The sequence below is a fragment of the Perognathus longimembris genome, chromosome 28, assembly GCF_023159225.1.
Source record: "Perognathus longimembris pacificus isolate PPM17 chromosome 28, ASM2315922v1, whole genome shotgun sequence".
Classification (NCBI taxonomy): Eukaryota; Metazoa; Chordata; class Mammalia; order Rodentia; family Heteromyidae; genus Perognathus; species Perognathus longimembris.
This window is the reverse complement of record NC_063188.1, coordinates 85,900,151-85,912,799: the sequence shown is the minus strand read 5'-3', so window position 1 is coordinate 85,912,799 and position 12,649 is coordinate 85,900,151. Positions and strand designations below refer to the sequence as shown.

Sequence of the window (12,649 nt, the reverse complement as noted above, 5' to 3'; positions counted from 1 at the left end):
AGAAACATAAACCACTTAGAATAGCTTGTGTTATTTATCTTGGGAAATGCACTGAGTTTATTAGAGACCTTAGGAATGCTTCATTTTCTCATGTAAGCTAAATGAAAATTATATTTCGCTGTCATATTTTATGAACTATTTGTAAATGTCTTAATTTGATGTAAATATCTCTGAGACAAGAGAAAAGCTTTTAAATTTAGAGCAGGCTTAAAATACTGGATGTGTTCCTACAATCACTGACTTTTAGAACTGATTGACAGGGTGGCTGGTGGTTCTTTGTTTTTATTTTGTTTTGTTTTTTGCCATTTCTGCAAGTTTAGTAATCTGTATAGTCTAATAAAGGTATTAAAAGTAGTACTTTACTGGGCCAGGTGAGACTCTTATCTCTAATGAACCAGCAAAAAGGTGAAAGTGGAACTCTAGCTCAAGTGGTAGAGCATAAGCTTTGAGCTAAACAGCTAAGAGCTCAAGACCCTGAATTCAAGCCCCAGTCTGTCACAAAAATAAAAGTAAAAAAATGTACTATGATGATTGAATAAAAGACCAGCTTTGTGAGACTAGCTTTGTGGAGTATGGATGTTTGTATTGAGACTATATGAAACCAGATTTTTAAGGGATATCTTGAAGCATGAATATGAAATATTGTGATTTCAGTAACTTTCCCTATGTGAAGTTTCTATGGTTTGTGGTACAACTGCATTCTATGAAATATTACATGATGATGGATGGTTTGTACTTTTCATGTGAAAGTGGACCAACGTGTATAAAGAGTGACAAATAAAGCTGATGATTCCAAATTTGTGTCGTTTGAATACAATATTTATATTGTCACACTTAACCAGTAGGCTTTGATTTCATCAGAATCAGGCATTGTTTTTCTGTCAAGGGTTTCATGCTAGTTTGTATATGTATGTATCCTGATTGCCTCCTAGCAATCAGTATTGATATAAGAAAGGTAATTGATGGGCTGGGAATGTGACTTGGTGGTAGAGTGCTTGCCTTGCATGCATGAAGCCCTGGGTTCGATTCCTCAGTACCACATAAACAGAAAAGGCCGAAGCGGCGCTGTGGCTCAAGTGGTAAAGCATTAGCCTTGAGTGAAAAGGCTCAGGGATAGCCCCCAGGCATGCACACACACACACACACACACACACACACACACACACACACACACACACACTACATGATGATGATGATGATGATGATGATGATGATGATGATGATGATGTGGTGGGCAGTAATGGATATACCTATAGTCCTAGATACCTCAGAAGACTGAGATCTGAAGATTGTGGTTCAAAGCCAGCCTGAGTAGGAAACATCTGTGAGACTCTTATTTCCATTGAATGACCAAAACCGCTGGAAGTGGCATCATGGCTTAAGTGGTAGGTTGCTAGCCTTGAGCAAAAAGAAGCTCAGGGATAGCACTCAGTCCCTGAGGTCAAACCCAAGTACAAGAACACATACACACACAGATGCAGACAATAATAATGAAGCTGATAGTCATATCCCTCTGTCAGGTCTGTGGAGGAAGGAGCTAGCCTAGCCCAGCCCCCTTCCCATTCGAATCCCCATGAGCCTAGCTGCATCTATGCAAGGGAGTAGGTATCCCTATCTACAGAGTAGTTGAATTCCATTTCTCTTTCCCAACCATCTTATGTAAACATTGCCACAGAAGTTAGATTGTTATGATTAAATAGGAAGTCAACCAATGCCTTTGTAATTTAAAACTGATGAGACTTTTAAGTTCTAGGGGAAGAAAAAAAATTTAATTACACGACAGCACTAATCCTTATAAGGGTAAATGGCACCAACATCCTTCTATCTATGTTAGGCAGAAAGCAATTAATTAAAATAAATGTTCTGCCAAGATTATTATACCTGTTGCTGATGATTTGCTCTTAAATTAAGTCTCATTTGTTCAGGAACATAAATCACAGTGTGGAGATTTGTGTGAGAGGCAGGAAAGGCAGACTCTGCCGACTGTTCCGCTAACATTGGAAGAGAAAAATCCCAGGATTCACATCGAGTTGGTGTCATCTCCCAGCTTTATAACATAATTTGAGATTGTGCATGTTGTAGAGACTGTATGTTTTCACTTGTCCCGTTGAAGTCCTACCAGACCAGAATCCAGTCCAGGACACCATGTCATACACAGTTGTCATGTCTCCTTCGTCCCCTCTGATCTTTTGTGAAGAGTATCATCTCCTCTTTCTTTCTTGTCCTTTCTTCCTTCCCTTTTTCCTCCATTCACCTCTCTCCCCTATCTCCCTCCACATCCCTCTCTCCTTTTTTCCCTTCCTTCCCTCTCTCTCTCCTTCCTTCCTCTTGTTCTGGGCTAGAACCTCAGGCACTCTTGATTGGTGCTCTACCACTTGACCATACCTCCACATACACCTTTTGTTTTATTTTTTGCCAGTTGCAGGGCTTGAACTCAGGCACTGAGCACTGTCCCTGGCTTCTTTTTGCTCTACTACTTGAGCCATAGCACCACTTCCGGCTTTTTCTATATATGTGGTGCTGAGGAATCGAACCCAGAGCTTCATGTATATAAGGTAAGTACTTTACCACTAGGCCATATTCCCAGCCCCATCCACATACACCTTTTGGTTGATGAATTGGACATGAGAGTCTCAAGGATTTGTCTGCTAGTGTTGGCTTCCAGCCTAGATCCTTGGATCTCAGCCTCCTGAATACAAGGCAAGCACTCTTGCCACTAGGCCATATCTCCAGCCCCTCAGCCTCCTGAATAGCAAGGATTCCAGGCATGAGCCACCAATGCTCAGCTTGCAGGGGGCATCTTAGAGCTGGAGAAATCAAGCAACAAGCACACACTGAACTAACATCCTCAATCTAGTAGCTCCTAGAAGATGCTGTAGAACCACCTAGCTGTTAGCCATCGTATTCACACGAGAAAATGTGTGGAACACGAAAGATTAGAATTAGGCCACAGATGGCTCTAAAATTACTTTCAGCAGGATCTGAAAATAGCAGAGCCAATATATCTGCCTTCTGTTTTATTCATCTAGTTTCTCTTGAGGCACAATGCTATTTATTCCTTCCGGTAGAAATGAAGAATGAATATTCCAAGAAACTCAGCACAAGACATGGCAAAATAAATAAATAAAAGTTGCATAAAATACTCCAATTCTAAATGTTCTGTTTTTACAATCATAATTCAGGAATACTTACATGGTTTTGTGACTGTTGGCCAGCATTGCAGGGCAAATTTAATGGACTGTGATTTTTTTTTTTATTGTGGGAAACCACAAAATAGAAAATAATTGAAAAAATAAAACGTTGCTATCATTATAGTAATCCTTGATTCTGGCAAGACTAATCAATGGATGTTAAAACCAGTTAAATATTTGATGAGGAACTAGATATTTATAGAGTCTCAAAGTCTTGCTCCACAAACTACTTATTAACTGCAAATTGAAACATTCTGACTTTCCAGTAGAGAAACCTTAGCATCTTTAATAACCAGAGATATCATGTGCCTCCTAAAGTGAAGCCCTAAAGCACAGCTCCACTTCTGTGCTGTTCCCTGCCAAAAGGAACACCCTGGAGGTAGCTGTTTTAGTCCATTGGAGATGCTATTATAAACAGTCTTAGCTGGGCACTGGTGACTCATGCCTGTAATCCTGTCTACTTAGGAGGCTGAGATTTGAGGACCACAATTTGAAGCCAGCCTAGGCAGAAACGTCTGAGACACTTTTATCTCCAATTAGCCGGCAGCAAAACTGAATTGGAGACATAGTTCAAGTGCTAGAGTACTGGCCAAGTGTGGAAAAAGCCAAGTGGGAACATGAGGCCTTGAGTTCAAGGCCTAGTACAGATAGACAGACAGACACACACACACACACACACACACACACACACACACACGAACAAGACATGACAGAAAAAAAAAACACTAAATGAACCCAAATTGAGAGACATTCTATCAAACTGTAAGCTTGAATTCTTCTAAATGCCAAAGTCACATATCAAAGAAAAGAGAAACTATTCTAGATGGAGACATTATTATTAAATGTAATACATGGTCCCGGTATGAACCTTTAAGTAGAAAAAGTGTTATATAGGACATTATTGAGACATTTGAAAACAATTGGACTGGGCTGAGAATGTGGCTTAGTGGTAGAGTGCTTGCCTCGCATGCATGAAGCCCTGGGTTCAATTCCTCAGTACCCCATAAACCAAAAAAGCCAGAAGTGGCACTGTGTATGAAGGTAGAGTACTAGCCTTGAGCAAAAGAAGTTCAGGGACAGTGCCTCCAGGCCCTGAGTTCAAGTCCCATGACCACCAAAAGAAATGTTATAGTCCATTCTCAAGGTAGAGATTTGTCTTTGTTTTTACTTACCTTCTTGCATCATTTTTCTCTGAAGGATGATAGTGAGTTTCAACCATGGGCACATTTTTATCTCTGGGTTGAGTCATTTCAGCTTCATATTTGAGGGGCCAATCAGAGTAGAAATGCCACTTCTGATCTTAGGATGAAAAGAAAATTGTGTATGTGTGTATGTGCGAGTGAGCACATGCCAGTCCTAGGGCTTGAACTCAGAGCCTGAATGCTCTCCCTGAGCTTTTTTGCTCAAGGCTAGTGCTCTACCACTTGAGCCACAGCATCACTTTTGGTTTTTGGTGGTTACTTGGAGACAAAAAGTCGCATGGACTCTCCTGCCAAGGCTGGCTTCAAACCACAGTCTTCAGATCTCAGCCTCCTGAGTAGCTAGGATTATAGGCATGACCACCAGCACCCAGTTTACAAACCTAGCTTACAAACCTTATATGAAGGTTATGTACAGTCATCTTTCAGCATCTGTATCCACAAGAGATTGGTTCCAGGATCCTTATGAGACTCAAAGTCTGTAGAAGTTCAAGTTCCTTATGTAAGATGGCATTGTATTGGCACAGAACCTATGGATAGCCTTTCATATACTTTGAATCATTTCTTCATTACTTATCTAATACAATGGAAATCTAATGCAAATAGTTGTCATACTGTTTTGAGTTTTTTGTTTTTTTTTTTTGGCCAGTCCTGGGGCTTGGACTCAGGGCCTGAGCACTATCCCTGGCTTCTTTTTGCTCAAGGCTAGCACTCTGCCACTTGAGCCACAGCGCCGCTTCTGGCCGTTTTTCTGTATATGTGGTGCTGGGGAATCGAACCTAGGGCCTCGTGTATCCGAGGCAGGCACTCTTGCCACTAGGCCATATCCCCAGCCCCTGTTTTGAGTTTTGATTCCTGTACCAGTGCTTGAACTCCAGGCCTTTCATTCAACTTTTTTTTTTACTAATAGTTGACACTCTACCACTTGAGCCAGGCTTCCAATCCAGAATTTTGCTGGTTAATTGGAAATGTAATCTCGCGTACTTTCTACCTAAACTGGCTTTGAACTGTGATCCTTTAGGTCTCAGCCTAGACAGCTAGGATTATAGGCGTGAGCCACAATCACCTGGGTATCTACTGTACGGTTTAAGGAATGATGACAAGAAAAAAAAATCAGTACATGTTCCGTACAGCTGAGAGGTTTTTCTGTTTTTAGTCCTTAATTGGTTGAGTTTACAGATTCAGAACCCCTGGATATAAAGGTTCAATGGTATATAGCCCACTACCCACTGGCCCCACATCTACAAGGAGAGTCACTTATACATGTACCTCCATTTCTCTAGCTGTACAACATCTGTCAGAATAGGCAGGCCTTGTCACTCTTGATATGAGCCACATCTTGTGAGCACATTGGAAAGGCTAGTGGGGAGAAGAAATATTCCTGGGATTTCTTTGGGGGTGGGTGGGTGAGGGAGTGCTGAGGATCTAATCTAGGGCCTGACACATGTTAAGCACATGCTCTGTACAATGCACTTCATTTGGTGATGCAACATCATTGGAATGACAAAAACATCAGAGAAGTTACAGTTCATTGTGAAGATTAGTAAGTGAAGTAGGAACTCTTTATTTCCAATCATGGGCTTGAATTCAAGGCCTGAGTACTGTTCCTGAGCTTTTTTGCTCGAGGTTAGTGCTCTACAACTTTGAGCTATAGCACCACTTCAGGTTTTCTGGTGTTTCACTGGAGATGAGTCTCATGGACTTTTCTGCCTGGGCTGGCTTTGAACCACAATCCTCAGATCTCAGTGTCCTGAGTAGCTAGGATTACAGGCATGAGCCATCAGCACCTGGCACAAACATTTGGGTATTTTTTTTCTTTTGGTGGTCATGGGGCTTGAACTTAGGGCCTGGGCACTGTCTCTGACCTTTTTCAGCTCAAGGCTAGTGCTCTACCACTTTGAACCACAGCTCCACTGAAGTGGAAAATCGTTTTTAGCCCCCTCGTCCCTCTTTTGCCAGTACTGAGGCTTGAACTCAGGGCCTGGGCACTGTCTCTGAGCTGCTTTTGCTCAAGGCTAGCACTCTACCACCTGGACCACAGCTCCACTTCTGGCCTTTTCTGTTTATGTGGTTCTGTGCAATCGAACCCAGGGTTTCATGCATGCTAGGCAAGCACTCTACCACTAAGCCACATTCCCAGTCCTGAAGTAGGAAATCTTAATCCTGATTTCCCATGAGTGCACTGTGTCACAATGACAAATGACACGCTCTCTTAATGACCTCATGCTGTCTTTGTCAAATGGGAGGACTGGGTTGGATGATGACAAAGAAAACAATGAAAATGCACTGGGCATTTTGCCATCCATGTACTGGGCACCTCACAACACTGCTTTAAGGGGTGTACCACTTCTTTCCTAATATGTGATGCCCTTTCAATGCCAGTTCTGAAATTAGGTGATTTCAAGCAATATGGTAGATTGTATTTTACAAAGATAGTTGCACCAATATTTCCCATCTCATATGCTCTTTGACCTCGAAACTCTTACCCTTGAGAAGTTAAGTCTATGTTCCCTCCCACTGAACTTGAGGGGACTTATGCCTGTGGAAAAACATGATATTGTGTGAATTCTAAGGCTAAGCCCATAAAAACCAATATAGTTGATATTAGTTCTCTAGTGCACAATGAAATACCACAAACATAGTGACTTAAAACAATATGCAGTTGTTAGTTTAGGAGTTTGTAGGTCAGCAGCCTGGACACAGCGTGAAGAAACGGTGAGTATTAACTAGACTGAGTTCTCAGAGAGTTGGCAGAGGAGGGCTCTGCTTTCAAGCTTATTCGTGTTGTGAGTGGAATTTTCTTTATGGTCATCAGACTGAGGTCTTGAGACTACCTGCATTCCTTCATCATGTGACTCTCCCCACCTTCAAAGCCAGCTGGCCACCAGTGGCTCACACCTGCAATCCTAGCTACTCAGGGAAGCTGAGATCTGAGGATCTCGGTTCTAAGCCAACCCGGGCAGGAAGCCTGTGAAACTCCTATCTCCATGTAACTACCCAAAGAGCAGGAAGTGGCGCTGTAGCTCAAGTGGTAGAATGCTAGCCTTGAGTAAAAGAGCTCAGGGACAGTGTCCACACCCTGAGTTTAAGCCCAGGGCTGGCACCCCCAACCCCACATACACACAGAAGAGCCTTCACATAAATCCATCTCCTCCTTTAGATCTCTCATTTCCTCTGCCTCTGACCTATAGACCTAGACTTAAATGACTCATGTAAATTAGGTCAGATCCACTTGGACAATCTCCCCATGCTGAGGTTGACCAATTTGAAGCCTCAATGACATCAGCAGTATCCCCTTGGTCATCATGAGAGTGATATCTAAAGATATTCATAGTTTCTGCTCACAGGCAAGGGGAGATTATACAAGGGTGAGGGTCATATTACAATTCTGACTACCACAGAGCTTCTTCTTGGTTCTTTTGTTTTACATTTGCTCTTTTGTTGTTGGTGGTGGTGGTTATGGGCTTGAACTCAGTTGTCCCTGAGCCCTTTTGCTCAAAGCTAGCACTCTCTACCACTTTGAGCCACAGGTCCACTTCTAGTTTTCTGGTAGTTCATTGGAGATAAGAGTCTCCTGGACTTTCCTGCCCAGGCTTGGCTTGGAATTGTAGTCCTCAGAGCTCAGGCTCCCACCTCGCTAGGATTACAGACGTGAGCCACTAGCACCTGGCTTGTTACATTTGCTCTTAAGGCTCAGCTATCATGCCATGAGGAAGTTGGAGCAGTTTGTGGGACAGTCCAGTGGAGGGAAATAACCCTAGCCTAGTTCCCAGCCAACAACCAGCCTTAACTTGGCAGCCACATATATGAGCCATTTTAAAGGCAGGTCTTCCGCTTGTAAGCTGAACCACCCTGCTGGTGATGTATGGAGTGCAGGGGTGATGCCATTAAGTCCTGCCCAAATTGCAAATCGATGAGTAAATAAAGGACTGTTGTTGTTCTGAGCCAATAGGTTCCTGGGTGATTTGTTACACAATCCTGGGTAATCAAAACCAAGTAACCACCTATGAATTATGAACTGCAAATGCTGAAAGCTTCTTATACAAAGAGTAATAGTTTATACTTTCTCTAGCATGGTGAAGAATCTGACCTGTAGGCCTAAAATGTCATTCAATACATGCTTACTTAGTTCAAACATGCTGAACTGATTTACATTAGTATACCAGTCATCCATATTTGGAAGTTCAGTATGTTAAAAGGGTTATCTAAGCAGAATGCCACTTTCCTTTTGAGCAATGGCTATACTTTGTGAAATATCTAGGGTGTGAATGAATATTTCATGTTTAAAGAGACAGTGGACTTGGTTGTAAATCATTATATAGAGCATTCCCATTTCAAGGCATGTTCAATTACTTCCCAACAATTCTACTTTTATTGGAAAAAGTGGGAAGATAATTACTAATTTTGTCATTAAGGAACTTTCACCCACAGATTGTTCTATCTATTAGATGAAAGTCCTGGAGAATAGAATACCTCTAACCCTCTCAAAGTGCTCCTTCCTTCCATATCTGTTGATCAGTAAAGGAAAAAGCTAACTTTACAATGGACAAAACTGTCAGGCCATGGGCTGGGAATATGACATAGTGGCAAGAGTGCTTGCCTCATATACATGAAGCCCTGGGTTCGATTCCTCAGCACCACATATATAGAAAAGGCCAGCAAAGGTGCTGTGGCTCAAGTGGCAGAGTGCTAGCCTTGAGCAAAAAGAAGCCAGGGACAGTGCTCAGACTGGCCAAACAAAACAAAACAAATAAACAACAACTGCCAGACTACTCTTCAACTGATTATCAAATTTATGTATGATGGAGCAAAGTGACATGGGGTATTTCCTACTGTAATGCACTAAAGACAAATTGGTACCCAGAAGATGTTTTGTTAAAAAAGAAGAAAGAAAGAAAGAAAGAAAGAAAGAAAGAAAGAAAGAAAGAAAGAAAGAAAGAAAGAAAGAAAGAAAGAAAGGGGGCTGGGGATATGGCCTAGTGGCAAGAGTGCTTGCCTCATATACATGAAGCCCTGGGTTCAATTCCTCAGCACCACATATATAGAAAAGGCCAGCAATGGCGCTGTGGCTCAAGTGTCAGAGTGCTAGCCTTGAGCAAAAGGAAGCCAGGGACAGTGCTCAGGCCCTGAGTCCAAGGCCCAGGACTGGCCAAAAAAAAAAAAAAAGAAAGAAAGAAGAGAGGGAGGGAGGGAGGGAGGGAGGGAGGGAGGGAGGGAGGGAGGGAGGGAGGGAGAGAGGGAGGGAGGGAGGGAGGGAGAGAGGGAGGGAGGGAGGGAGAGAGGGAGGGAGGGAGGGAGGGAGGGAGGGAGGGAGAAATCTTTAACCTGCCTTGTACTGGTGGCTCACACCTGTAATCCTAGCTACTAAGAAGTCTGAGATCTGAGGCTCATCGTTTGAAGCCAACCCAGGCATGAGACTCTTATTTGCAATTAACCACCTTGAAACCAGTAGTGGAGCTGTGCCTCAAAGTGGTAGAGCACTAGCCTTGAGCAAAACAGCTCAGGGACAGAGCCCAGGCCCTGAATTCAAGCCCTATGACCGACAAAAACAAAAACAAAAGAAAAGAAAAAAAACTTTAATCTGAATCTAATTATGGCAAAACCGACAAATCCAAATTAAGGACATAATGAAAAATCACTGGTTTTGGGGACTGGGGATATGGCCTAGTGGCAAGAGTGCTTGCCTTGTATACATGAGGCCCTGGGTTCGATTCCCCAGCACCACATATACAGAAAATGGCCAGAAGTGGCGCTGTGGCTCAAGTGGCAGAGTGCTAGCCTTGAGCAAAAAGAAGCCAGGGACAGTGCTCAAGCCCTGAGTTCAAGGCCCAGGACTGGCCAAAAAAAAAATCGCTGGTTTGGAATTTTCAAAAATGTCATTGCCAGAGACAGTCTTCTAGATGAAATTAACCCAAGGAATTAAAGAAATTTGAACTTTAGATCTTGAAATCTCTACCTCCAACAAGACCAAAGTGGGATTGTATGTGTGTATGGGTGTGGGAAGACATCAGTCATAAAGCTGTAAAATATGCACGGCATATTATAGTACTGACCTTAATTATTAATTATATGAGATTATTGTATTCTGATTGAGTAGGCAATTGTCCTTGTTCTTGAGACAAAGGCTAAAATATTTGGGGGTGAAATGTCATTATGTGACCAAGTAACAGACAAATCATGTAAAATTTATGTGGTTGAGGAATTGTGAATCAAAAGCTAGTCAGAGAGTGGGCCAAATAAGGAGTTTCCTCTGCACAGCTGGACTCTCACCTCCCTGGGTGGTAAATGACGCCCTGAGTGCTTCATGGTGGCCACAACACATGAGAAAGGAGGGAGAGACATGCTCACACACAGGCTGTGGGTACCTTCTGCAAGGGTGGAGCCCTGTCTTTCCATGCCAAAAGGCCTACTACAGCTGCACGTGTGAGCTGATACACTTTACTGCAGCCCCGAGAAGGTGCGAGGCAGGACGGTCTACTCCACAGCAGCGCATGCGCGCGCTGATGCGCTTTACGACAGACACCTGAAGGAGTCGGCTGCAGCAGCCTGTACGGCCTGGTGCGCTTTACGGTACAGCGCCGTGAAGGTGCCAGGTGAAGGCACATCATTGTCAGCGGTGGGGTCAAGGTTCTGCATTCTAGGCCCGCGGGAGGCAGCAGTTGGGCGGTGACATTCCTACTAGCCAGAGACCATGGCGGCGATCGTAGCGCTACTTCGAAAGATGAAAGACTATGTGACTACCAAGGAGTTCCGCGAGTACCTGACCAGCACGCACTTCTGGGGTCCTGTCGCCAACTGGGGCCTCCCGCTGGCAGCCATTAAAGACACCAAGGCGCCTCCCGACATCATCAGCGGCCGCATGACCACAGCGCTCATCTTGTACTCGACGGCCTTCATGCGCTTCGCCTACCGCGTCCAGCCTCGAAACTACCTGCTGATGGCGTGCCACGCCACCAACGTGGTGGCGCAGAGTGTGCAGGCCACCCGCTACGTCCGCTTCCGCTATGGCCTTGGCAGCGGGGCTTCGGGAGCAGCCACCAGCCCCAGTTCGAAGCCGTCCCCGAAACCACGTTAATGGGAGACATCTGATCGCCAGGCTTTGCAGTTTTGCAAGCGCTGAACACGATTCGGTTGGAAGATCAAGGAAGACTGGGCTTTGACTCGCAAAACAGTGCAAACCTGACTTCAAAACCTGCAGTTTGGTTAATCACGATAATAATAAAAACAAAAAACAAAAAAAGCATCCAATTGAAATCCTCTTGAATGTTGCCCAGTTCTTGAACTGGGGTGGGGTGGGGGTGGGGGGCTGTGTTCTGGGTAGAGGGGGGAGGATTGGCCGGTCTCTCATATTGAGGATTACAGGAGGGAGGGAAGGGCTCGTTGTCTTAATGAAAAACACTTTATCCCTCAACCTCTTTTGGTTGTCTTTTTTAAGCTTTCTGAGGAACATGTTTTTGTTGCTTCTTTTAGGTGTCCGATGCAAATAAGGGGATTTTTATATTGCACATGACCTTTACATTTTTGTGCACTCGCAAATGCCTATACCAAGAGAGGCCCTGGGACTGTTTGTGTGGAGGGGAAATATTTCAAAGTGGGCTTAGATGAAACCCAGTGTGGGCTTTTTGAAAAAAAAATTATTATCAGTGATATACAAAGTGATAGTGTGGACTTTTAAGAAATACTAAGAGAATTCAGAATCTCCTAGTGACCAAGAATAATTAAGAATCTGTTATGGCAGCTGTGATAACTCAGGACCGTTTGTCAACCCTGGATTCTAGGTAATTAGAAAGTAAAAAAAGAGAAGGTGGGAGAAAAATGAGGGAGGAGGTAACAAGTCTGATAACAAATGTTCTCACATATGAAAGTGTAACCCCTCTGTACATCACTTTGACAATAAATTAATAATAAATTAAAAAGAAAGTTTTAAAAAGCCAAAATTATCTTTTTTCCTTTCTACCTGCAAAAATGTGATGGAAGTTTGTAAAAGTAAGAGTTGGGGAAAGTGAGAGTCACTGGTCAACAGTAGTAGCTGAGTCTCCCCCCAGAAATCCTTGTGTGCTATTGATTTTTCCTACAACTAGGGAACATGAGAAGAGGGCAAACAAGGATGGGGGTTGGGAGAGCAGGCCTTTACCTCCTCTAGAATTTGACTCCCAAATGTCCCCTGCTTTTGCCTCTGGAATATACGGTCAGTACAGTGTTGTTATAGGGAACCCTGTGTATATGTTCAGAAGTACTTCAACATGGTTTTTGATCCTG

At 43.5% G+C, this 12,649-nt stretch overlaps 1 protein-coding gene across 1 annotated transcript; it reads left to right on the top strand.

The window, feature by feature from the left end:
* The first annotated feature begins 10,325 nt into the window (after window positions 1–10,325).
* On the top strand, window positions 10,326–11,571 carry Mpc1l (mitochondrial pyruvate carrier 1 like). Its single transcript, XM_048336460.1, has one exon. It carries the CDS (start codon window positions 11,082–11,084, stop codon window positions 11,463–11,465), a length of 384 nt encoding a protein of 127 aa, XP_048192417.1. The 5' UTR covers window positions 10,326–11,081; the 3' UTR covers window positions 11,466–11,571.
* The last annotated feature ends 1,078 nt before the right edge of the window (window positions 11,572–12,649 follow it).